Raw genomic sequence first — 27,912 nt, 5'->3', positions numbered from 1 at the left:
TAACATTCATCAAAGAATCATACAATATAACACAGGAATGCTAAATTAAATTAATGCAGTCACATTATTTGATAGATTTAACATTGTTTGGTGTGCAATGTAAAATGCAAAATTTTATTTTTATTAAAAATAAAATAAAATGCTGCATAGGAATGTCACCCAGTTTGCATTCCATTATAATATTACAGTGAATCCAATATGTTTTCTTTTCTAAAATGCATTTGTTTTTCATTAGCATGAAAATTGAGCCAGAGGTGGAGAAAATGTAACCTGAAAAATGAATGCCATATTTAGGCACTAATGGCACTGTTTCATGAAAATGACCCATAAAAATGTACCTGTGTCCGAGTTCATGAGCAATGGTGAAAGCGACAGGTAGCCCTGAGTCCTCGTTGATATTACAGGAGCGATGTGACTGGCACATGCCCGACAGGTGAGACAAGCCCAGCGTCTCACACGGCTGATTCATGCCTGCGCAGATATCCTTCCTGAGAGGAGAGATCACATCAGGTCAGACACAACAACGGCTTTGATTCATTTTATAGGCTACTAAAGTCGTGCTGCAGGGCTAAAACTGCTGAAGAAGAGTTATGGCAGGGGTTGAGTTCTTTGTCATTTATTTGGCTGTGTTCAGCATGAACGAGCTCTGGAGAATGTCAAGCCTTGGACACAGAACATGGTGAAGTCATTCAGTCTGTGGTGCTCTGGGTTAAAACTAGAGATTTTAAGGTATGTTAAATGCTCAGAGACAAACAGCTCTGCAACCAAGAAACTGACATTTACGATAATAAGTGAGGGTCAGAGGGTTCATGTGTGTTTGTCAGCACTTCATCCTCTGGTAATAGCATTATGTTTTACTAGGTATTCAATGTGCAGTTGTTTCAGACATTTATTCCAGGATACTGAGGTTCATTCAGCTATATTAAATAATTTCAATGAGTTGAATAAATGTAGCTAATTTAGATATTATTATTTAGATCATTTAGATAAAGTTTTGTCAACAGACAACTGATTTTACAACCATATTATAATAAATTTAATTTTTATTCATTTTTGTTTAAAAATATATTTCTAAGCATTCTGAATCATTTTATTTCAGTTTTAGTGTCAGTAATTGTATTACTTCATCTTATTTTTTTTTTTAAATCTAATATTTATATTGATGATTTCTGAAGGATCATGTGACACTGAAGACTGAAGTAATCTATGCTAAAAATTCAGCCTCTATAACAGGATTTTTTTTTTTTTAATATATTGAAATGGGAAACAATATTAAACTGTATTAATATTTTTTTTTGTAGTGTCATGTGACACTATGTCAAATATTTGATTTTCTTTTGTTTTGTTTTAAATGATATGATTGGCTAGGGTGTTTTTACCGTGTGATGAGTACAGCGACATCATGGTGCGCAGGATGAGTGTCACTTTGAGGATTGAGGTTTTTTTGCCAGGTACAGAAGCTGTTGAGAGTCGTATCAGCGTGGTGAATGATCTTCAGGCCTTTCTGAAAATACACAAAAGTAGCAGTAAAGTAAAAGCAGTAATAGTGTCCACTAACAGCATGTGTTGTGGTTTGTGCATATGTTAACAAGCATAACCAGCAAGTTGTCCATGTTTAACCAGCACTAACCAGCATAGATCAGGACCCCCTGAAAACTCATGATGGTCTGGGAAGAACTGGATCTAAAGCAAATTATGCCTTGATTTATATGTACCTCTTCTCCGTGTAGCAGAATGAGCCGGACCAATACGATATGGACAGCATTACCGATGCTGGCATCGTGAAAAATTCCAGCCACCTACAAAAAAGTGATACAAAATATTGAAAAATATACAATTTCAGTTTATCAAGCTGGTCTTTTCTATTTAATGAAAGTCATATGTTGCGTTCAAATCATGTCGGAATGATGTTTTTCAAGTTGAACACATAAACGCCATCACAGTCATAATTCAATACATTCTGTTGAGTGACTATAGTATAGTAACAAAGCAGCAACTACTGTATGTCAACTAGCAGTCGTTAACATATTAGTAGACTGTCTGCTTAATATCTGCTAACACTTTATTTTAATGGTTCTCCAACAGACATTCTACTGACTATAAATCACTTTGCAAGTGCATGTCAAATTATTCTACTAACCCTAACCGTAACAGTCAACTAATACTCTACTAACATAACAGTTAGGGCCAGATTTATTAACAGCTTGTGACACAAGGGACATGTTTTAACCGCTCTATTTATTACAGTAATGTTATGTATTATAGAGTTTTAATTGGTTTACATGTTCTTATCCGTTTTAGTGTGTATATGTCTTTAAGAACTGTATGGTAGGTGATCAGTCACCTGACAGGAAGCAGGAGCACTATAAAAAGAGCAGCATGGCAGACAATCAAGGAGGCCATTCACAGCTTCCACTCACACCTGGACTGTGGACTTACCTTTCCGGATCACTTGCAGAACCTGGATTGTACAGGTCCTTCTCAAAAAATTAGCATATTGTGATAAAAGTTCATTATAATTTTGGGTTATCATGAGCTGTATGCCAAAATCATCAGTATTAAAACAATAAAAGACCTGAAATATTTCAGTTGGTGTGCAATGAATCTAAAATATATGAAAGTTTAATTTTTATCATTACATTATGGAAAATAATGAACTTTTATCACAATATGCTAATTTTTTGAGAAGGACCTGTTTATACACAGGTGGACACTCACATTGGGACTCAACGACACACTGGGATTTTTGGACTGTGTTTAGGGTATGAACAAAATACCTGGATTCTTTTAACAGACTGAGTTTACCTGGTTTTATAGTGTTGTACATTCTCATTAACCGTATTTTGAGTTTATGTCATTCTTTTAACACATTTTAACTCTCACACAGAAAAGTCAGACCCCATTTCAATTTTAGTTACCCAGCCCGCTGGGCTGAGCGTTACAAGCTTGTGCCAGAGCAAACCCTCTTTTGGCATTAAAAAAAGACACGAAATGAAACAATAGTATTTGTTATTTGTAGTAGTATTGCATTTGTAGGAGTTCCTTTCAGATGCAAGTATTTAAATGAATCATGCAAGGTCATTTTACTAAGGTTTACGATGGTCAGTTTTCTGGTTTTTGCACCATTAACATCCCCAAAAGGCATTTCTTTACCCAGTTTGGGCCTGTGTTGCCAGTGGATTACACGCACTGGATTATCATCGGCTTTGCTTGTTTGTGACGCTACGCTAATTGTGCTGCTAGGTTGCATTGTTCACTATGGAAATGATTTAGCTGCATCTGTGTTCTTTCATTTGTGCACTGTCGGTGAATCGCCAGCAGAACTTACAGTCCCGTCAGCGCTTTGAGTGCTCTCAATGTTAAGTACATCTGGCCCTTAGTTGAAAGTTTAGCTGCAAAGTTACAGCACCTTCATAAATTGAACAACATAAAGCAAAAACACAGTGATGCACATTCTTTATTTATCACTCTGTAGATGTTTAAAAGGGTCATCGGATGCCCATTTTATGATTCTTTAGGGTCTTAATGAAAAGTCAGAGTTTGGTTAAAATGTATTAATGGTAGTGTTAAAAACACCTTTTTTACCCTGTCAAAAACAGCTCTTTTCAGAGCAAACCGTTTTGTAGCATTTTCCATTTCCAATGTTAATGAACTCTGCTGACCCCGCCCCTCTCTTCCAAACCACTCTCTGAGGGACTGTTTACTTTAGCCGCATTCAACGTGAAACTTGCTAATTAGCACATTAATTGGACTCTGCTGACCCCGCCCCTCTCTTCCAAACCACTCTCTGAGGGACTGTTAAATCCATATAATATCACTTCTTCTGTAGGTGAAGCTGGATCACGTCTAATGATTTGATAACGCTGTCCTCACCAAACATAAGTGCATTTAGGTACAAAACCTAGATCGTGGGCGAATTCCAATGCTATAATAAAAATAATCTTTACAGCATATAAAGAAAATAAACATAATCCAGGAAGTGGTATATGCGTCTTCAGCGGCTCAGATGTAGGGAGTAAATGATGACTAGCTATGTTCATATTACATGCTCAAACAACAGAACACCTCGATCGCTTTAGGAGTCAAACTTCTTGTCTTAAAAAGTACATCTGCTTCTGTGATGAATAATAAAGGCGGACAAAAATCAAAATTAATGTCATTTAATGACTCACCCTCACGTTCCCCCCCGTAAGGTTCTCTTCGGGTCTAAGGTAAGACGGCCCTCCAGTCCAGTTTGTGATAACGCAGAAAGGTAATCAAAACATCTTCAAAGTAGTCCATGTTACATCAGAGGGTACCGTTAGAATTTTTTTGAAGCCTCGAAAATACATTTTGGTCCAAAAATATCAAAAAACGACTTATATTCAGCATTGACTTCGCCTCCCGGTCTGTTATGAGCGCGTTCACATGTAATACATCGGGGGGGCGAACTGAATTACAACATCTTCTGAATGCTGTACAAACTGACACTCCGATCTTCTTGAACCAGTTCACCAAATGAACTGAATCGTTTGAAAATCCACAAATTACTTACGCAATCTGATTTCCAAATAAACCAATACAGTATTCCTCTTACTGACAGTAACACTGACTGAACTGATGACCGACGAAACCGAACGTGATTGACTCTTTTGTCAAACCAGATGCATCGTTTATTCGGATCAAGTGATAATCTGCTTCATCCGCGAACCGTGTTTCTTTCAGACAGTTTGATTCATAAACCGGTTGAGGACAATCAACCCATTCTCTTTTGCGCTCGACGTAATGATTAATTGGGCGATGATTTTGCCCATAAGCCTTCGGTTTTACCAGCGCTCAAACATTAGCACACACGAATCAGTTGAACCAATCACCAAAGAACCAGTTCAGTTCAGATGCGCCTGTGTCAGTCCTGCTTCACGCATGTGCATCTCAGTTCTCGTAATGGAAGCGTCCGACTAGAAACCGGTCTTGATCGAGAACGAGTCATGTTTCGTTCGTTATCTGGCTCGGATTTCAGTGTACTGTTTGAGTAAATGAATTACCTCCGGGTAATTGGTTCTATTTTGAACTCAAGGGAGTGTCAGCCATGTTAAAAAAGTTAACAGCTTAAGTCATTTGTGATATTAATGCTTATTGTTGACGCTAACCGTTTCAAACGATTCAGTTCGATTTGGTGAACTGGTTCAAGAAGATCCGGTTCCATCCGAGTGATTTTCGCGAACCTGATATGACTAAACTGCAGTGCTGAACTCTAACAGACCCGGGAGAGAAGTCAATGCTGAATAAAGTGTAGTTTTTGATATTTTTGACCAAAATGTATTTTTCGATGCTTTCAAAAAGCTAACCGACCCTTCTGATGTCACATGGACTACTTTGAAGATGTTTTTATTTTTTTCTGGACGTGGACAGTATACCGTACATACATTCTCAAGTGAGGGACAGAAAAGCTCTCGGACTCTAAAATAGCTTGAAAACTTCCGAAGATGAATTCTCACTGGTTTGACATGAGGGTGAGTCATTAATGACATAATTTTGATTTTTTGGTGGAACTATCCCTATTTTGTTGCATTGCATATTCAAATATTAATACAGCAAAATATACTGGAGGCCATCAAATTTTAGTGAAAATCATCAAAATCGTTGGTGGTGGCTGGCAACTTTTTTAAGAATGCTGGTGGGGAAAGAGTTAAAAATCTTGCAGAATTTGATGCAGAAAAGGTACACCTGACGTCGTAATTATTCGCATTTCTCAGAAGTGCATGAACACACTAGAAGTACTTGTATGCACTTACCATGTTCATGATGGTAAAGATGTAGGACTCAACGTTTCCACTTCCGTGGTAGTCCACCAGTTTGGAGTCGCCCACCACCATGGTCTCCACCCAGCGCTCTTTGCTGATGGAGCGAGGGGAGATCCTCCGTGGTCGTGTCCACTCTCGATCCGGATCATGATTACGATCCCCACCCTGCTGGCGCTGCTCCTGCTCCCAGTGCTCTCTCTCCTGCTCCACCTGTTGGGAAAACTCAGAACCATCTGCACCAGAGACACACACACACACAGACAAAAAAAATGGCATTTTTTGGGTGAAGTATCATTTTATTAAGAATTTTTAATACATCTAACATATCTGACCTTTGACCCCACAGGGACTATGATGAATGCTGTGTGCATCAGTGCTACGTCGCCGCCTGAGTCCACTCCAGGTTGAACTCCAGTAGATCACATGTGGGTGTCGTGGATGAGTGACGTTTGAGGTGTGGCCACGGACCGGCTCGATCAATAGTGGCCCCTGCGGTAAATTTAACAGCCCTGTCTATAAGAAAAAAACAATACTATTTAAAAGTTTGAGCGCCAAAAAAAAAAAAAAAATACATAAACTTCAGCAATAATGAATCAAAAGTGACATTAAAGAGATCTGTAATGTTACAAAAGTATTTTAGTTATTTAACTATTTATTAAACAATCCTGAAAAAAAGTGTTATTGGTTTCCATAAAATCATTTATTTGTTTTCAGCAATGATAATAATAAGAGAGGTTTCTTGAGCAGCAAATCAGCATATTAATATGACTTTTTCTAGTTTTATTAGTTGGGTTTACTGTAAATGCATCAGCAAGTTCAATGCGGTTACATTAACTGAGATCTTTATTGTTCTTAGGTGAGATACACCATGATGTTTGTAAACAGAAAAAATATTTTGTAAACAAATAATGATTAAATATTAATATTCTGATTGTAAATATAGACCAAGATCTAATATTGTTAATACTTTTCATTGTGCAAATATAATTTAATTACTCATGATTACTAATTATTATATAGGAATCCTAATTTGGTTGAAAACAAATAGGATTTATTATTATTTAATTCTGAATACTTTGGTTGAAAAATCACAAAAATCATACAATTTTTTACATGTAAAATGACAATGCCACCTTAAAGGGGTCATATGATGCGATTTAAATTTTTCCTTTCTCTTGCAAAGACTAAAGTCTCAAATCCAAAGAGATATTCTTTATAAAAGTTAAGGGTCAACCACACCCCCCCTAAAACAGCTCATTCTAACACGCCCCCACATCTCTATGTCACGATGTGGGAAGATTTGCATAATGCTGTCCAAATGTTCACGCAAAGAAAGAAGGCGTAAATTTTATTCTCTCTGTTGCCGCAGCTGCCATGCTGTGGAGTCGCTGTGTGTTTCGTTGAAGTGAAACTTTGTTTGGCCTTCCAAAAGAGGACATGACTAGAAATCAGTGGTTAAGTTGTATTTCAACACTGTTCCAGAACAGTTCAACCCAAATATTCAGATTTGTGCTGCGCATTTTATAAAGGATGAGGACTGTTTCCTGAATCAGTAGCCTGCAATGCGTCTGTGGCACAACGGCTGTTTCTATAAAGTTGGGCAGTTCAAACTTTGCAAGGACAGTCTGGCGCTTCTGACTCACAGCCTGTAAGTACTATTTTTTTTATATTCAAATAATTTGCCAATGATGATTCAAACGCGAGTTTTGAGCAGTAGAGTAGGCTTGTTGTTTATTGTTTCTCAGATCACAAATGCAGACATGGTTTAATGTTTACGCAGCGCATAAAAAGACAGTATAAATCATTATAATCAGTAATTATGTCCCCACTGGATGCAACAAATGCCTCGTTTGTAATGGGTTTTATTGGTTTTGTCTCGTCTAGTGATGTCCGGATTGCAAACGAATCTTTCTATTTAACCGGATCTTTTTAGTGAACAGTTCACAAAATCTATCGGAATCGTTTGAAACGGTTCGCGTCTCCAGTACGCACTAATCCACAAATAACTTATCCGGTTTATAAACGTGCCTTACACTCCCTCTGACGCGAAATAAACCAGTATCCCGAGTTGTTTGATTTGTTTCTTGCTTTCAGTACACTAAATTGCTGATAAGAGAGAAGATGTTGTGGTGTGTGCGAGAGAAGAGGATGTTGTGTGTGTCTTGCTGCTGGTGGGTGGTGTCATCACAGTATGTTAAGGGGCGTAATATTTCTGTCACACGCTTGAGGCATTTGGCCAATCACAACGCACTAAATAGCTGGCCAATCAGAGCACACCTCGCTTTTCAGACCGATGAGCTTTGTAAAACTCGATGCGTTTCAGAAGGCGGGGCATAGAGGAGAAACTATAATGTACATTATATGGAAAATAATGTGTTTTTTTTAACCTTAAACTGCATAAACACATTGCAGTACATCAAATACACAAAATAATGTTCTTTTTAGCAGCATCATATGACCCCTTTAAATTATAATATTTCACAAAATTACTATTTTTTTTATTGTATTTTTCATCAAATTCAAAAGTTATTTATCTAGTAGCAAATGTTTTATGATTTTCTATTTCTCTATGAAATGGTTGGTCTGTGTACATGGCTCAAAATCAAAAGAGCCCACCCTTATGTATCTATGATGTGGGGGGACCCATGAGTTCTCACTTTGTCAGTTTAAGTCTATAGTAATTGTTCACTAATTTTATGATCCCCCAGTTGAAAATTTGGTTTTAAGTCTATAGTAATTGTCCCGACTACTCATGAAGCCACACAATTTGCAGTATAATTCATATCTGTAGCTCAAACAGCGTTGTGCATTGGAGGTTTATGCTAAGAGATTAGGTTTTGTTCAAATCGTTTAAAGTAGTTTGTACTGTTATAACACTTCAGGTGTCAAGGCTCATTATTTAAAACTGTTAGAATTCCAGTGAATTCAGGGAAGGTATTTTTCCTGTCACACTCCTGTTTGTAATCACAACTGTTTGTTAATTTTCCCTGCAAGTACTTGCCAGTCCTGGCATTTCTTCCACACTGCAGGGTCTTTAGCAAGTTTATCCAGTGTGCCTGAACATGTCACATACACAAGCTTAAACACAAAACAAATACATTCAGTGCATCCATTAAATGTCAAACATTCATTCAATTTAAAATGCAATTGTTTCACTCTTAAACAAAGATTCTTTATCGGCATCTAGTTCCATGAAGAACCTTTAACATCCATGGAACCTTTCCATTCCACAAAAGGTTCCCCACATTTTATTTGCTCAAAAATACAGTAAAAAGTTACATTAAAATATTATTGCAATTTCTAAAAACTGTTTTCTACTTTAATATATTTTAAATTGTAATCTATTCCTGTGATGCAAAGCTGAATTATCAACAGCCTTTACTCCAGTCTTCAGTGCCACATGATCCTTCAGAAATCAACATTTTTTTTTATTATTATAAATGTTGAAAACAGGTTTTTTTTTGTGGTTATATATATATATATATAAACATTTTTTTTTATTATTATAAATGTATATTATAAATGTTGAAAACAGGTTTTTTTTTTTTGATTTTACTGAAGAAATCCTTTGTAATGTTATAAAATACTTTAATGTCACTTTTGAGCAAATTAATTCAATCCTAAGCATCTTTTGTTTCTTAAGGTTAGGGTTTTGAACAAACTTATCCTCATGTGTAAGCCTCACATTCCAAGGGTCAAATCAGGTTGCACATTCACTCTTTACAGTCTTTTCTTAAAGTGTGTGTCCATATGTACTCTGAGTGTTTCAACCCATGAGATTTCATTTGGCAAAACATTTTTCTCTTATCACCATGTTTTCTTGGAGATGCAGTGAATTCCCAGATTTATGGGAATGAGAACAACTCTCATGATGCACTTCATGCACTCGTTCACCGCCCTGCTGAATGAATCAGTCCCACAGGCCAAAAACAGGTGTGTGTGTGTGTGTGTGTGTTCAGAACAAACTAAATAAACCGTGACCAGAAAAAACATTCCAAATGTTTCGAAACTGGGCTGCACGTAACACAAAACAGATATAGGATTTGTGGAAAGGCAGAGGAATACACAATGAATTCTCCAGGGGGTCAGAGACGCAGTCATAATATTGACTCAGCCGAGTCGATCATCCACAGAGTCTAAACAATACTAACCACTGCAACGTACACGTCTGTGATACACAGCTATGGCATGAGGCTCTAAAAAGCACTCACACGTCCTCAAAAATCTTAGTAGCATGTACTTTCATTCAGTTAATATATAACATAGATAGATAGATAGATAGATAGATAGATAGATAGATAGATAGATAGATAGATAAGATGTCCCATTTTGGTGTCTGCATCAAATTAAATATACAAAATATTTTTTATGTATATTTTTATTCATAGGAATATTAAATGCAAATAAAGTGTCTACTTGACTGTTCAAATAATGCTTGTGAAAATAAAATGTCAAAATATGGAAGACGATACGGACAACATACTTATTTTGACCTGTACTTATTCAAATATATAACAGAAAAAGTGATCATACTAAATCTGATCATACTAAAAACTGTCATTTTACTGCCAAAATACTTTTTACACAAACAAATAAGATATTTAATTAATCTCTGTCTTTTGTGGGCCCGTCCTCTCTTTCTCTCTCCTCCTCTGCTCCTCAGCAGAAATGTGAGCTTCGGTGTCAGGGGGCTTTATGAAAACAGAACCTGAACTGCTAAATACAGAAGCCATGTGTGTGTTGCTGGACTTCCAGAGTTCCTGCAGGTTTTGGTAGTTCTTCAAACAGGATATATAGGACTTCCATCTCATGTAAAGGGCTTCAAACTACAGTATATCACTTCAAAACCAGCCATACATCCTCTGGAGGGCAGGAAGAATGTATATGGATCTAATGACTAATGCAGAGCGGGTCAGCGACGAGTAGTTTTGTTTATCTGTGACTGCTCAGGTTTATAACAAAAGTGGAACAGGAATGGAGTCGACAGAGTTCAGTGCTAATGAGTTTAAACCAAACAGAACCGTAAACCAAACAGTAAACAATCCTAAATGATGCTGAAAATTCAGCTTTGCATCACAGGTATAAATGACATTTTACATTTTATTCAAATAGAAAATGTTGTTTTAAGTTGTAATAATATTTTATCAAAAATATGCAGCTTTGGTGAGCATACTTCTTTTAAAAACATTATTAAAAAATCTTACTGACCCCAAACTTTTGAACAGTAATGTTTGGTTTGTTCAAGCATTTCGAAATGTTAACTTTCAGCTTAACCAATGGTGTGAGTTTGGGGCGGAACAACCTCTTTGGACAAAAAGTATTTAACACACTCAACATTTCTGCCAAATAGTGGTGATCACTATAAATTCTCCTTGTATGGAAAAATAGGAATAAAAATGAAAAAATTCAAGCATATGATGACAATTTTTATTTTTGGCTAAACTATTCCTTTTTAAAAAACTACAGGTAATGTTTCACAAGCTCTGCAGAGTGTATCTTTTGGCCACTGCTCCACCACTAAATGCACTGCACAAAACATTAGCACATTGTTTTTTTTAATTCGTGCATGTTGGCAGTGCATAAATCTGCTAGGCTAATCAGTTGAACTTCATTACATTTTCGTTTGGCCACACACATGGCAAAGAATCTTAACTTCGTCCACTATAAAAGCAAAAGCACCTGGCATCATCTCGACATCCTGCACACATTATTACAGAAGACTATCTGTCTGGTATTTTTTGCTTCTCCCATACATTAAACACCTGAGTCTCTGAGGAGCGAATACATGAAAGTTAATGGAATGTGAGTGTAATAGCACCAGAGACTGAAAGCTAATGTTTGGAAGGAAAGATAACATGAGAACGGAATGAAGCGCTGTTGATTGACATAAACACGACCGTACAGGAGGAGCATGCATGCTCAGGCAATGACTGACAGACAGAAGGAGCATTTAGTGCAGGTACTGCATGCATACTTTTGCAAATTATGTATGAGCCTAATAAATCAAAGCTCATTTTAAAGTCCAAAACTCTTTCCTGTGCTTTCACCAACAACCGATTCATTCTGCCTCTCCTCTTTTCCCCCCTTTGCAACTTTTTGTTCAATTGCCAAGTTAGAATGAGTCATGTTTTGTGCTGACACACTGACCTGGTTACAGTTCTTCTCAAGTTCCCTGCATTTTATGAGCATCCACTCTGAATAACAGCTTACTATTGGATCTTATTACACGGCTCTCTATTCTGATTGGTCAGTCGTGGCTTTCTGCAGTTAAATATTGTTGTATAATAATGTTAAATAGAATAATTGATTGTTTTCCCACACAACTCTTTTCTAGCTCTCTTTGTTTCTGGATAATAAAATCTTTTGAACTCGGATCAATATTTCATGTTCATTTATATATTTATTTGGTATGTAGCCATGTAATAAGTGGGATAATTTAATGTCAGACGGTCATTATCGGGAAAATATAAACTCTTTTAGATCTACTCTGCGCACACAGGATACAGTCAGCCCGCACACTGATGTTTCATTGTAGAGTCACTCTAATGGCCAAACACTTATTTTTGCAAACAAAACAGGGGCCAAAGAGTTAAGAGTCTAACAGGCCAGTCGATGTCACTCCAGACAGGCTTTTGTTCAGTCTGGGACCACTAGGTTTACGAGAGCTTATCACTAGAAGTGTTATTATCTTGAACAAATAAACTATCTGTTACTGAAATGAAGCTGAAATAAAACAAAATGTAAATGAAATTGTATAAAGTAAAATGAGTTGAAGTACTTAAAAAACTAACATTGAAATAAAATTAAATCAAAGCTACATACAAATATTTGAATTTATATATTTATAATATAGTTCACCCTAAAATGAAAATTTAATCACCCTCAGGCCATCTAAGATGTAAATAGTTTGATTCTTTATCAGAACAGATTTGTGGAAATTTAGCATTACATCAATTGCTCACCACTGGATGCTCTGCACTGAATGGGTGCCGTCAGAATGAGAGTCCAAACAGTTGATAAAAACATCACAATAATCCACAAGTGATCCACACCACTCCAGTACAATGATTAATGTATTGTAAAGTGAAAAGCTGAGGGTTTGTAAAAATAAATCTGTTCCGATGAAGAAACAAACTCATCTACATCTTGACTGGCCTGAGGGTGAGTACATTTTTAGTTTTGGATGAATTATTCCTTTAACAGCCAATGACAGCATCGGCACTAATGCAAGTACAGTAAGTGAATTCACACCAGAAATGAATTACCTGATATATGTAAATGAACTGACAGATTAAATCAGATATTTCTCACCAGTCCTGCACAGGTGCTGATGGCAGCGGTTCCCTGCACGTAACCATCAGTTACTGTGCCAATGAGGTGGCAGGCGCCACTCCCAGATGTGTGTGACTGCTTTTCTGTTAAACTCCCGCTGTGTTTCTCCAACACATATTCATTGGAGAGCAGATTGTCATTGGTGGTTAGATTGAGAGTGAACTCCTGACCTTTGTAGTTGAGTTTGTAATACACTCGCCTCTCTGCTGAATTCAGGTCCCTCTTCTGTCGCCTGTCAGAGAAGTGATGCGATAAAGAATATGAGATGAAATTCCCATCTCCGTCCACTTTTTCAGGATGATCCACACAAAACTCAGAGTGCTGCTTGATGAAGAGTTCTAGAAATGAAAATAAGACAATTCTCCCTTGAAAACAACAATCTTTTTTGAAGCAACACATCTTCTGGGGTGAATCTCACAAAATATTTCATATTTCACCCTACATTCCTATATTTTACCTATATTATTTTTCTCTTTTCTTATTTAATTAAAGCTGTAGGACCTTTGGAACAAACTTTTTGCTATTTATTATATATATATATATATATATATATATGGTGTGTGTGTGTATATATAATATATATATATATATATATATATATATATATATATACACACACACACACACACATAATTTAAAAAATGTATTTATATATATAAATAATTTTTAAAATGTATTAAGAATTATATATATTTCATAAATATTTTCACAATATTTGAGATGGAAATTGTGCTTACATGCCTTGAAAATCTAGCAAAAAAAAAAAAAAAAAAAAACACTTTAAAATTTTGTATTTACAAATTTTCCTTTTCGTTTGAAATGGTCAAATATAACCCAGGCGTTCATTCATGAGATTTATCAAGTCATTTTAACCATTCAGAGAGAGATATTACATCTAAAGCACCATGAATGATTGCATTTGATCCTTAAACATAATTATATATCACGGTCCTCTTCATGTCAGACACCATAAAACAGTAAAAATGACTGATGAATGTGTTGATGCACCAAACAGACATTGTATTACAATGAACAGCTGTGTAAGTCTCCCAAAAATCATGGTATATACAAGAATGAGTGTGATTATATTGAAGTAAAAAATGGCACATTAAGACTTTGTCTTTGAAACTGAACCATTCACGCATTAAAGGGTTAAATGTGCTTTTAGAGAATGAGATTACATAAAGTTCAGAACTCCATAAACAGAAACATGGACTTTACTGCAGCTGACCGCTCGCCTCAGTGAAACAGCTCCTTCAGTGGACACAACAACATATTATGTTGTACATAAGATATTAACACTAATGTATGTTTTTATGCATGAAAACACAAACCTTGTTCTGTGTCTGGAAAGAGGTAGTCCGGTTCAGAGCTCTTGACGTGGCTCGCAGCCAGAAAGAAAACACAATTGAACCGCAAAATCGCAACGCTGACCCGGCTTGACATGTTTCTGCAACGCAAAATTAACTGAGCAAACAAACACTGCGCCGAAGAGCTGATTAAAGTCAGTCCTGAGGGGAGTTTCTGGTGAAAGCAGGAGGCATCTGGGCTCAGAGACGGAGAAAGAAAATGAGCGGAGAATGAAGGAATATGATGTGGAGTGGGAGGAGAGATTCTGACTGACTGTCCTCATGTTTCCACGCGCAGGAGGAGAGGAGCTCAACACGAGAGTCGAAAACAACGAGCTGCAGGAGTCAAGGGATGCACGCTCATACAGGGCACACAATGGCATGAAAGTCTTTCTTTAATTACTTTTCAAAAAATAGACCTTAAAAGCTTCTTATCCTACAGAAAATGTTGATGCAATCCAGAAGTTGGGACGTGTCTCTTAAGTAAGGGATAATGTGCATAGCCGCGAGAACATACTTTATCTGGGGGTGCTGGGGTGCATGGTGGGAGATTTTTGACAAAATCCTAATATTAAAGAGCCCAAACTAGATTAACATACAAATGAAGACAGAGTTATATGCGAACCAACATATATTTGTGCTTTTGTGATTTTAGTTGAAGATTTTTTTTTTTTTTTTTTTTTTTTTTTTTTTTATTTTTGTTGAAGGTATTTTACTAAATATTAAAATCGATGATACGCAAAAGTTTTGGTCAGTGCACTTTGGCGAATTCTCTCATCAGAAACAACAGTGCAGAACGATGTAAATAAAAGAGTCATCATAAAATTGTCAAATTCATCATGTAAAATTACGGTAATATCGTGTGAAAATTTCACATGAAATTCTGTCAGTGTGGGGGAGTAGGGACTAGAGGGTTACAGGGAGTGGATTTTCAAAACTATATAGTTTTTTGTTATTTTATTGAACTGAAAGCCATGTTAAACAATGCACAGTGTGCATTGCACACATTAAATTTCATGTAAATTATCCATGCTAACATACTTTTCTATTTGATTTTTCATTTCAAAGTAGAATTTCACTCTCTATACAATCTGCAAACTCACAAGAGGTCAAAAAGGTGACATGGTTCCGGAAATTTGACCCTAGCCCCCCCCCCTCCTCAGAAGAACATTTTGGAGAATTTAACATGTAAATGAAGAGTTCTGGTGCACCCTGACAACAAAATAAATGAAAAAGACTACATATGCTTAAAAAAAAAAAACATTTATACCACAAAATTTTTGGACAGTGCAACTCTGTCATCTGTTCATACTTCTCTTTGTGAGCAGTGGAGTAATTTAATGTTCACATTAGAGTGTGCACACTATCAAAAAGCTCCATATTTTCACTGCAGAGGAAACAGATGCTGCATCTGAAGTGGCATTAGATGTATTTACACAGACTGTTTAATGAAGCTGAGGTGCCATAAATGCAGTGGTGTAGTCTACGTGATACACAGGTATACGCCGTATACCCACTATAGGAAAGGTGAAGGATTTCCGTAATCCCACTTAAAAAAGCGCAAGGATACATAACAACATCGTTTTGTAACAGAACTTTCACACATTCATTCATAAATCCATTATGGACAGATGAGTCAACTGTCCCAAACGTCTTTCACACTGGCCTTTGGACATCAGATAGTCACTACCTGACCTGGTCAGGATCAAATATGTTAGCTTTATTCAAAGTATAAAGAATATATGAGTGAATGATCTGTTAAATGAGTATGTATATGAATACACAAGTGCATATAAATGAATAAAAATGTAAAGAATGTACAATAAATAATGAACTACAACAGTTCAATTCATGTTTATTTGTTATAGTGCTTTTCACAATACACATTGTTGCAAAGCAGCCTCACAGAAAATTTAAAGTTTCTCTGTTACAATAGGAGTAAATAATCAGAAGTGAATATGTAAAATTGATGTCAATATATGGCAGAAATGTGAACAGTTTTGCTGCGTTTCTTTTGCTGCTTTGTCTCCATATACATTGAAGCTGATCATGCAGAATCTCTTCAGATTTTAGGAAGATTTCAGGAAGACACCATTCAGGACTTGTAGATTTTGTGTCTCCCCTTGGAGTTTTTTTTTTCTTGCCCAGCATTGTCGTGCATCACAGCACATGGTCAATAAACCTACTGTAGTACATTTGGATCACATAGACTGTATAAATATTAGCATTTCCAAGACGGTAGCTTTTGACCAGTCTCGTTACACAAAAAAACGCGTAGTCAGGTATGAACCGTTTCATAGTTAGCAAAATTCATTTGTCAGATTCTATTTATGATTAAAAACATTTATTTTAGTTGAATGCTTTTTTTTAATATTGCATGTTTAAAACTACATCCTGAATATGTATTGCTGCCTCCTATATGGATTTATTCTCATCAGAAATCAGGAGACATTATTTTAAATGATTTAAAATCAACAAGCGTCTAGAATAATGCATGAAATATCAAAATAAAAATCCATAATGGTATAGACAAATCTCTACCAGATATTCCCTGGATAGTTACAGAAATGTGTGGGACTACAATCAGGTCTCAAGGACCCACTGTTTCAAGGATCCACTTCCATTTTCTCAGCTTTCTCATTTTCTTCATTTACAGGCATGTTTTCTCCACATGTATCCTCAAGGGGCCCAAGGCCAAAATTTGCATTTATAGACTTAAATTTAGAGAGTAATTTTAAAATGTCACTTCTTGTCTTAACCTGAGCGACAATGGCATCTATGATGGACTGCATGGAATAGGCAAATTCAATAACACTCCTATCTCTCTGACCTTCTTCGTAATGAAAGCCACCAGAATGCATACCAATCAGACAACAGTGTTCATCAAACACTGGAGAGCCAGAAGATCCATGAAAGAAGCAAGTGTCATAGGTAATCCGGTTCTGATGTAGATACGGCCAACAGCCCCATGACACATATGGACAGGAAACATTCTCAGATATGTGTTTATTTATACTCTGTAGTTGCTTCTCACTCCCAATGATGAAGCAAGGGTCCATCTTCTTAACCTCACCATTTGGGTGTCCCACAATGTAGATCCCACCACGCTTAGGAGGGGAGACATGCTTATAGCGTTCAAACAATTCAGTACAGTCATCAGGTACAGCTTCCAGTTCAAGAAGAGCAAAATCATGGAATCTGCGCCTGTCATTTGTTTCATAACCATAAGCAACAACGTCATCTTTTACTGACAGAACTTTTGCATCAGATCCCGAAACTTCATAATTAAATACAGCCGTCAGAGTCTTTGAAAGTTTAATTGTGTGAGGATGCTCTGGTGGGGAATGAACAAAGTCCTTGACTACATGAGCGTTAGTGAGGATGAATCTGTCAAAGACTAAGAAGCCAGTTCCTTGGGCAGAATTCTCAACTTTAATCAAACACACAGAGTCAGAGAGTGTCATAACCTGCCTCACTTTGTTCACCTCAGTGAAACATTGAACGCCTTTGTCATATTCTTTTTCGAAGTACTTTTGAACTTGCCATTTCTTTTGCTGTTTTAGCTTCTTCAATACATCTTCAAATAGAGACTGAAGAAAGCTCTCAATGTCACTGGAGAAAGAATTTCCAGAATCACCAGGAAAAATTCCAGAAGAATTCTCTGTTGCATGCCCAATAGCTGAAGGCCCTGCAAATTTTGGCTTTCCCTCTTGAATTGTTTTTTGTTCAGTGCCGTTAGTATGCTGGCCTGGGTCACTTTTTTCTGAAGCAGCAGCTAAAGCTACATCAGGTTCCTTCCTGACTTCAGTTAGTTTCTTCTGGTTTTCAGGCCGTGTGTCACCTTTAGCAATTATCTGAAATGTCTTCTTATCAAGATACTCAACAGGGTTGGACATTTCAAATTTACACAATTGAACCTTCTTTCCTCCTTCTTTAGATTCCAGAGCGAGATTACAGAATTTCTGGAAAATTGTATCACTGAATCGTCCATCACACTTAAGAGCAGTTTCAACTTCCTCTCCTTTGAATGCATAAACACAAACATATTCAGCTTTGTTTGTCAGTTCATTATTTTTCATTATGAATTTCATATTCTTCTTTCCTGCCGTCTTAATGTAAAATGTGACTAGGTCCGTCCTGGGGGATGAAAGTCTTGCTTGTGTCTCTTGCGCTGCAAAATCTTTTATTTCCTTCTTAATGAAGCTTATTTTTAAGATCTCATCTTTTTTAATAAGACAGCAGGGGAAATCCATCTTCACAGCAGCTCTGTCAGCTCTCAGGATGACCATTTCTTTCTTCACGTCATTTACATTCTTATTCACTCTGAAAGTGTCACTTGTTTTAAGGGCATCAAGCACAGTCATGGATGTACTACATGACACAAAAACTGGATCAGGTTTAGAGGTGAAACAAAACCTGAAAGTGTGCTTTTGATCTTCTGTTCTCTGTTAAATTCAGATAAACAATCCATCATGTACAAACAGACATTCCAGTGAATACCAAATGGTGATTTTTACTATTAATGTGTGTTAAAGGGAAACTCAAAAATAAAAACTCTCTCATCACTTACCCTCATGCTGTCCCAGATGTATCTTTCTTTCTTCAGAAAGACAAAAAGACTTTTAGAGAAGTACTCCATCTCTGAGTCAATGTAATGTAAGTTTATAGGACCCCAAAGATGAAGCTTCAAAAATACACAGTGAACACGACAGGATTGCAAAAGACCCCAGTGGATGAATCAATGTCCTCTGAAGCAAAACGATAGGCGCGTTTAAAATTTTAAACTTTTTACTCTAAACTAATAAACCATTGCTCCCGATTGTCATGTGCTTTCACTTGACAAACTCCAGCATTTTGTGAAGCATGATGTCATCACGTTGTAAAGCTCATGTGAAAAGAGACAGTTCTCTGAGCTTCCACACTGCACAAGTTTCACAGCGTTCTTACATTATGATTAGCAACATGCTGACCATTTACGCCAAGCGTGAACACATATGACAGTTGGTCATAAGTGATGTCTTAACCCTCCGGTGTTCAGTCAAAATTTTTTTTAATTTTTTAAATTGTGACTTCATCAGAATAGTATGAAACCTGGTGACTTTTGCTGCTCTTGTTATTATGAACACGCACAAAAAAAACCTTGATTGGACTTGAAAAAGCTAAATGGTTGTACAAAAGAGTCACACGTGTTGTTGACTGTCAAAAATGACTGCCATAGGATATTAATGGGAATGGACAGAGCTAATTTTTTTGGGGGGGTGTGGCTGCAATCTATAAATAAGCCATGATGCAGAAAAAAGCTCACAGCAGTAAAGGGGTGAAACTCTAAAACATCAACAGTACAAAACAGAAGACTCAACTAAGAGGCTGAAGTCAGAATAGATTAATTGAGTTCTGACCAAGCACTCCTGTTCAAATTAGATTCTGGGTAACAAAAATCTCTCTCTGTCTTCTGTTTTGACTGTAATCGTGATGCAAAAACTGACACTTCAAATCAACATTTAAAAAATGGCATTAACGTAGTCTTTGATAATAACTGAATATATATCAAATGCAAAATCTAAAAAAGTATGTAACTGTGTCTGAAAACACTGTTCATTGCGTGCACACACAAACACACTAAACATGTGCCGGTATTCGGTAATGCGATACATCACCATAATAAATATGCAAGGTATTGTTATTGTGGGCACTTCAAAATGCAGAGAATAATTATATATTACAAATTATACAGAATTTTGAATGCAATTTAGGAATACGTTTCCCATCGACTGGTCACAATGCACAACACTTATGTATACTGCGTGCGCACTCTGATGCACTCTGAAGTGCACATTAACTCTCTGACAGCGGATGGCGCTAAACTGCAGAAAATGCAGCTGTTACCCTGGAAAATCCATAAATAAAGCAATTGCCCTACTTTCTGAAAAACATATTTAAATAGATTTAAATAGCCAGATTTTTGTATTCGCTATGGTGTTCATCACAGCGCCAAATACTTAAATATTTAGACTTAACAGACTATTTATTTTCAGACTTTTGTTTTATTCTGAACTACAACATGCCCTAGTTATTGTTTGAAAGTGTTCTGATTATTTATTGTTCGGTCACACTTTACGGCTTCATTAGTTAAAGGTGCTGTATGTGGGATTGACACCGAGTGGTTCAACTAGGTATTGCAGTCCAACTTCAAAATATTGGAGAGGGTTTTTTTACCCGGCCCCTCCTCCTCAAGACTTGACACACACGCACGTTGCCAGTTTGATGACACCAACAGGAATGAGCGCAAATGACGATGAATGAAATTAAATGTGCGGTGTTTTCCGCCAACTGGCAACCATGGGTGCCGAAATACAATTTGGTAAACTGTCAGTGGGCGGGTTTCACAAACCAAAACAAAGACTGACATTCCAGCCCGCAACGCACATTTTCAAGGGAGAATAACTGACTGTAGCATTGTTTTTCAGATAAACAAGTATGTTAACTTAGCATGCTTCTTAAATATCTGCAAACATATTATGGTATTTTTATTCTTTAGTAGAGTTAAAATCTTACATACAGAGCGTTTAACATTAGTTAATTAAGTTAACAAGCTGCCAGTGAAAAATCCTTCTAACATTCATTCATCTTAGGTAATTCCAATATTTAATAACATGTTAAAATGAAAAGTTGCAACTGTGTCATTTAATGAGCTAACATGAACTAAGAGTTGTATTAAAAAAAAAAAAAAAAGATTAATAACTTCTGTAGCAAACGCAGCTTTTGCTCATTGTGAATGTTAATGCATTCGCAATTAATCCATACAAAGGTTAACTAATGAGGATCTTATTTTAAAGTGATACATTTTGGTATGCGGTATTTATAGTTCTTTTGCACTTTAATCTGTGTAAAATTTTTAACTTTATACATTTTTCTGTATAAAAAAAAATCAAATTTAAATGTTCAGTTATTTTATTATAAGAAAAAAATTATTAAACCTGTTATGCTGTATTATGACAACACTTTTTTTGAAACTAAATTTAAATAAAGTGATAATACCGTATACCATGATAAAAGCATTAGCAAGTAATCGCAAAATGAAAATTTGATACCGGCACATCTCTAACACACACACACACACACACACACACGGAGGAATATTCAGGGCAATTTTCAAAAGGAATTGCAAATTGTAATTTCAATTGCATTTTCCATGTGTGGACGTATAAATTGTGGCAATCCAAATGCAATTGCAAATCTTGCATTACCATTAGCATTTTCGCTTTTGCGAACGCACAGCCAGTGCTACATTTCAAATGAAAAAGAAAAGTCCATTTGCAAATGTATTTCCCATATCTTATGAGTTATGAGCCTGTCATATTTAAATAACAATATAAATGACCACATTTGCTTTTTCACTCTCTCTGCATCGTGCATGTAACCTGCCAAAACTCAAATGAAATTGCAATTCCTTTTGCCATAGAAATTTCTGATGTCTACATGGAAAGCTGTCAATCAATGTGAGGGGTTGAACTATACTATGGGGCATGTTTGTATTGGGAGGTGATGTTGCTCACAGACGACCGCGGCAAATGCTTGATCAATGGAAGTAATCGGTAAAGGCTCCGCTAATGGCAGCTGCCAGTCAGTTTGTGCCTGTGTGAATGAAAAGACTGTAATAGAATCTGTAGAAAAGAATAGAGAGCGCATCACACCTGGCTCAATTTATAATAATTAATAAACCATAGGAATGAATTAACAGGTTGTAAGGATTAATTATATTTATATCTGTCCTGCTCGTGTCCCACAGCCCTGCAAAGCACAGAGCCCAAAATGAAACATTTATCTGGGGAAATTATAATTATAATTAAACATGACTTATTACATTTCAATACAAAAGAACAATGTATTGTTTCTGTTTTAATGTACAAAGTTTGAATCAAATTAGAATCGTAATTTGTACATAAGTGAATTACTTTCGCAGAAAATCCAGCCCCGTCATCGGAGCCCCACTCACAGCCACTTGCATGTATGGCTGCACGATAAATCGAAATGAAATCGAAATCGCAATTAGACAGAAGCTGCAATTGTCATGCGTATCTTTCAGTGAAGCATAGTTCTGTGATCAGTAGTAAATCTCTATCCAAAGGCCAGGGGGCGCTCTCACGCAGAAAGTCCAAATATGCCCCGAAGAAGAAACCCAGGAAATCCCTATAGCGGTTGCTGAATAAACAGAAGATTTAAATGCTTTCATTGATTCAACATGACTAATAAACACACGACTACGGCAATATATGGTTTATCTGAGTTCTTATTATAATTTTCAGTATAATAATGCATATCTATAATGCAATGCTAATCGACATAGCCTTTATCAATGCTTAGAATACAATGAAATATGTTGCATGCCTAATTCTGTGTAAGAAACCACATCATCTCACAGAAGGATTTATTTCAAACACTCGACTGACGTTATGAAGTGAATTTGGGGTTAAAACATGTTATTAGATGTGGTATTTTCACGTGCACTCAGATGGAGCAGCATTTACTACACAGAGCCGTAGTTCACTGAGAAGCTATTAAATCATCTGCGATTGTTTTGTGTAGCTTGTCAGAGAACTACAGCTCTGTGTAGTAAATGCAGCTCCATCTGAAAGCAGGTGTTATATTTACTACTAATTTTTTTCCTACATTGAAATTTTTTTGGCGGCCGCCAAAACGATTTTTTATCCCGCCAAAATTATTTGATCTGTAATGGGTTTTGTGAGTGAAGCATGCTACAGACGGAGTGGCGGAGAGAGAACGAGAACGAGCACAGCGCCCGCGTTTCGCACGGGCACTCTCCGGCCCCTATTTTAACGATCTAAATGCAAAGTGTAAAGCGCAACACCGGCGCAGGTGAACTCAGGGCGTGTCCCAATCCACTTTTGCTATTTTAACTACGGAAAAACGGTTGGCGCGCATGGTCTAAACGGGTTGTCCCTATTCTCTTAATGAGTAATGGGTTGTTTTTCCATGGCGCGTAACGTGCAATAAACTAATCAGAGTCTCATCTTCCAACGCAGAGCCAGTTGCGCTCGTGGCCATGACGGATATGCTATTTACACGGCAGAATTTGGCAAGCGCAAAGACAGAACACGTCTCCGAGAATGAAACGGAGCTGCTCGTGTGCGAGTGTAAATAGATAGCCTAATTCTGATACATGCGATGACTATCCATTATGACATGTAGGCATATTTATATTTAATTAGCCTACAAAAAATTCTTATGCATCGCAATCCTTTAATTTTTAATATTTGGCATGTTTGTGTGCTGCTGTGCGTCCCTGTTTTTAATAAGCAGCGTGTACGTGCGTTGTGGACCTGCCTATACTAACGCGCTCTTTAAATAACAAAAAAAACATTGCGCCAGACTTTAGACCAGGTTTGAGTTGGTCTATGGCGCAGTCTATTTTCAGCTCCTTAAAATAGCAATGCGCCTGAACACACCTCTTTTTTTAGACCAGCACGCCCATCGGCGCACAAATGCATTTGCTAATTAAACGACGTGGCGCTGGACGGGGAAATGCGAACGGCGCCGGACTGAAACTAACAAACACACTTGCGCTGCGCCTTGCGTCGCATTGCGCCGGGTGTATGATAGAGCCCTCCGTCTTCAGTTCTGTCTTTTCTCTCTCCCTCGCATCAAAATCAACTGATCCTAAAGTTCGGAAGACGTTTCACGTGGTGCATTCGGAGAATATTTTTGCTGAATTATCGCTGGTGTGAATTGCAGTAAAAAAAAAAATGCCTTATCTTCTCTTACAACTTGTGACAAGCATTCCGCACAGCAGCTGACATAACTTTTAAAATAAACGGGAAATAAATTTTTATAAAAATTCTATCCAGTTATGAAGTAGTTTTTTTGTGTACAAAAGAACATGTGTGTGTGTGTGTGTGTGGTGTGTGTGTTGACAAATCTTTCGCGATGGTCCTAACAGCCAGGATTCCACAACACAATACGTCCGCTAAAGATCCGATTCGCGACCTAATGACTCCTTTGAGCCGATTCATTGTAATGAATGTTAAAAAAGCAATCGGTCTGCCGGAAGTGTCTGAATCTGTGTATAACAAATCATTACTTCTTTGAAGAACACATCTGAAATGAGAAAGTAGTGTGCTTACCCCATTTAGCCAGAGTGTTTAGTAAAATTTAGCCTTAATATTCCACGGTATGTATAGGCCTATGACAATGTGTAGTAAATTACCTATAAAATCATTTAGTTTAAAGTTAGACTGGAGTGAGATGAAACTAGATAAAAGCACAAAGCAAGCTGTTGCTAGCTAGCTGCTAATTGTATTACATTTTATATGGTAAAAAATTACACTATTACACCTTTTAATGCTACGTTTTAATGCTACTTTTTAATTGATATGATGATTATACTAAAATAATTATCAGGTCTATCAAAAAAAGGATTTTATCTTTCAAAAAAACTATGAAAGCCAGTCGTGGAGAAATCACAGATTTTTTTGCAAAGAGGGCAAGAAAGGATGACAGTGAGGGTGACAGGTGTAATATCTGTGTCTGATAATTGCATAATTTGTAAATAGATAAATTGTGATACCTTTGACATTTTAAATATACTTTGGTGTCGATGATGTTTACATGTAAAATAAGTTGCAATCGCTTTCTTTTACTATCTAGCCTGACAGTGATCATTTTTTCATGAATAAATAGGATAAAGCAGATAAGAAAATCACATTGTTTTTTATTTTATTTCTGTTTCTTATTGTATTTATTTTAAATGTAACATTTATTGTCAATATTGGGCTTGCGGATCATGTGGGTACTAGAGTACTCTTTGCTGTGTGTGGATGACCATGTCGGTCAGCCACCACCGAAGACCAATTTTGACCCAGGAAAAACCCTGAGAACCGGCTTTACTGACAAGATGTGCATGACAATTATTCGCATTCGATTAATCGTGCAGCCCTACTTATATATAAAATATAGGCTTATCATGGTACTACAGGTGATTTTCCGTGTTTTTTTTATTTACCAGGTGGCACTAATCTACCCCCAATTTAATGGATTTTAAGTACTTTTGCTCCATTTTAAACTTAAATACTGCATCAATTGAAATAGTATAAAATTTTTTTTTTTTTTTTTATAGTTTTACAAATATTTGATATATTAATAAATGGCCCATAATTAACAGATGAATATTGTTAAGTAACACAAAATCCCCTCAAGATAAAATATTTAAAAGAAAAAACATTGACATTCAAAATTTTCAATGGACACACTAAAACATCTGTTGGTCACATGTCTTCATGTGATATAAATTCACATGGCAGATTTTACCAAACGTGAATTTTGACACATATCAAATTTGCCTGAGCTTGTGTTTCCCACATTGAAGACAGGAAATGGAAGTCGCTGGAGTGAAAAGTGTAGTCTGAACACCCCCTTTATGGTTAAAGTTTTTGAATTTTCCTCACACAAACCTATTGTTTTGCTTCAGAAGACACTGACATTGATTCATCCACTGGGGTCAAATGGATTCCCGTCATGTTTACATTCTGTAAATTTTTAAGCATCAACTTTGAGGCTCCTGTACATTTCCATTACATGGACTCACAGAAAAGGATTATTTTTCTAAAAATCTCCATTTGTGTTCATCTGAACAAAAGAAACCCATATACATCTGGGATGGCATGAGGGTGAGTAAATGATCAGAGGATTTTCAGTATTTCGGGTGAAGTATCTACCTGCTGCAGACTTGAGGGTCCCTCTTCAGCTTCTGTCTTACGTGAACGAGCCATCCTTTTCTGCAAAATGTCAACAACATTGAAATGAATACAGGTTTACCACCGTCTAGAGACTTCTATCATAATTTAAATTATGAAAAGGATAGGTAAGTGCAATGCCATGTTATCACACCAAACATGATGTAGCAAAGTGAAACAAATCACAGACTAATGGTCTGTTCACACTGATAGGGAAACAAATGTTTTGAGAAAATACAGTATACAGAACAGTCAAAAACATCATCTGTGAATTAGTTTTTTTTTTTTTTTTATTCCAACTGTGGCTTTTTTCGTTATATCCACAACAGAGTGCACCTGTTCAAATGTTTTGAGTTAAAATTCTGTAAAAGAATAATAATTCCATCTTCTATAGAAATATCACAATTGTTTTAGTGATTAAAAAGCTAAGGAATTAACACATATAGCATATAGTACGTGTTACATTTGTAATTTTTTAGTATTCTGTGATTTTATATTTGAATATTGATAACCCACAAGCACTGTAGTATCCAGCCAAATGTGAGAAGTTTCCTCAAGCTTTTTATTTCATAGGCCTAAAACACTTAAACAAGTATCACAACGTCACCTGAACATTGTCACTAACTGACGTCTCCCCAGGTTCACTGTCTGTGGCAATCTGCTTTTTCTGAAAGAAACAACACATTACCATTAGAAATAATCCTAAATCTAATGCAGTGGCTAACCAGAGAGGATGGGAAAGATAACAGTCACTCACAGGAGACTGTTTAAAGGAGCTCAGAAGGTCTGTCTGCTTGAATTTTTTGGGTGGCACTTTAGGCATGTTTTTGGCCGTTCCTTGTATCTGTGAATAGAACAATCACTTTGTTAACAATGTTACAAGAAATAGTCAAATTCTACATCTATTAAAGTTACAGTTATTGATGACAGAGACAGACACACAGACAGAGCCCTCAGGTAAAATGATGCACAAGATTGCTCAATTTACTATCACAGTACCATCAGTTTCTAGAAAAGTAACTAGTATCCAAAATTAAAAAGTTAGATACATTCCAAGGTTATATTACAAATAGTTATATACTTTAACTAATCTCGCATCTGTAGCACTTATTTTGATCTTTAACGTTAGTTAATATTCATTTGTGGCTCATTATTAATGAAAAACACATATGACAAATTCTCTAATGTTAAATTATTAACTTTTAAGAAAATGAATAAGGCGGATATAGCGTTGCCACATAGAGGTGTTCGCAGTCATTTTTGTTTATCCATATTTCTAATATATTATTGGGGGGAAAGTGGAGAAAACACTCTAGGGGAATATTATAAATGTTATATATTATATATTGTAAATATTCAGTGTTAAATATTACCTTATATGAGTTTTTTAGGCAGGAGAAAGTGCGTGTCGACCGTTTCCCGCTGTTTTCCACTGGGTGTAACCAGAGCCCGTCTACGGAGAGCCTTCCCACTTCCTATTAAGTCCTATTGTACCGAATTTTGGTTGCAGTTCCACTGGGGGCGATCGCCATGAGTGCAAAATGAATGGAGTCTATGGGGCTAGACGGCTAAATTTGTCCCTTTCACCCGATTGCTGTTGAGAAATCTCAGATCTGATTGTAGGTTTTGCAAGTTCAGCATGGGTTATAGGTCGAAAGTTGAATGAACGAGTACTTATGTCCTTTCGATTTCTTACAG

The 27,912-nt window shown here is 36.5% G+C and overlaps 2 protein-coding genes across 3 annotated transcripts in view; both read right to left on the bottom strand.

Annotated features, from left to right (window-relative positions):
- Positions 1–14,991, bottom strand: part of LOC109090151 (A disintegrin and metalloproteinase with thrombospondin motifs 12-like) — a 30,102-nt gene extending 15,111 nt beyond the window's left edge. Inside the window, exons 1-7 of the mRNA XM_042723153.1 lie at positions 14,450–14,991; positions 13,095–13,453; positions 6,116–6,296; positions 5,775–6,016; positions 1,716–1,799; positions 1,380–1,504; positions 339–488 (exon numbers count right to left, since the gene is read on the bottom strand). Coding sequence (XP_042579087.1) covers positions 339–488; positions 1,380–1,504; positions 1,716–1,799; positions 5,775–6,016; positions 6,116–6,296; positions 13,095–13,453; positions 14,450–14,561 — 1,253 coding nt within the window. The 5' untranslated portion in view covers positions 14,562–14,991. The remainder of the gene's footprint in view (positions 1–338; positions 489–1,379; positions 1,505–1,715; positions 1,800–5,774; positions 6,017–6,115; positions 6,297–13,094; positions 13,454–14,449) is intronic.
- A 1,313-nt stretch (positions 14,992–16,304) lies between these two features.
- On the bottom strand, positions 16,305–27,703 carry LOC109090150 (serine protease FAM111A). 2 transcript variants are annotated; one of them, XM_042723154.1, is made up of 5 exons: positions 27,588–27,703; positions 26,972–27,058; positions 26,822–26,881; positions 26,197–26,256; positions 16,305–18,909 (listed from the first exon to the last, which is right to left on the bottom strand). In XM_042723154.1, exons 2-5 carry the CDS (start codon positions 27,035–27,037, stop codon positions 17,071–17,073), a joined length of 2,025 nt encoding a protein of 674 aa, XP_042579088.1. In that variant the 5' UTR covers positions 27,038–27,058; positions 27,588–27,703; the 3' UTR covers positions 16,305–17,070. The 2 variants fall into 2 exon arrangements, with proteins under 2 accessions (XP_042579088.1, XP_042579089.1); XM_042723155.1 differs by lacking the exon at positions 26,822–26,881.
- Positions 27,704–27,912: the final 209 nt, after the last annotated feature.

This window comes from Cyprinus carpio, chromosome B5 (genome assembly GCF_018340385.1).
Source record: "Cyprinus carpio isolate SPL01 chromosome B5, ASM1834038v1, whole genome shotgun sequence".
NCBI classification, from domain to species: Eukaryota; Metazoa; Chordata; class Actinopteri; order Cypriniformes; family Cyprinidae; genus Cyprinus; species Cyprinus carpio.
The sequence above is the reverse complement of the archived record's forward strand: the minus strand, read 5'-3'. Positions and strand labels throughout refer to the sequence as shown.

Bases quoted from the DNA above. Each gene is read 5' to 3' on its own strand.
- LOC109090150 (XM_042723154.1), bottom strand. From the start codon at position 27,037: ATGCCTAAAGTGCCACCCAAAAAATTCAAGCAGACAGACCTTCTGAGC. The intron at 26,882-26,971 runs GTGAGTGACTGT...TGTTTCTTTCAG, and splicing joins GCTCCTTTAAACAGTCTCCT to AAAAAGCAGATTGCCACAGA. The intron at 26,257-26,821 runs GTGACGTTGTGA...GACATTTTGCAG, and splicing joins CAGTTAGTGACAATGTTCAG to AAAAGGATGGCTCGTTCACG.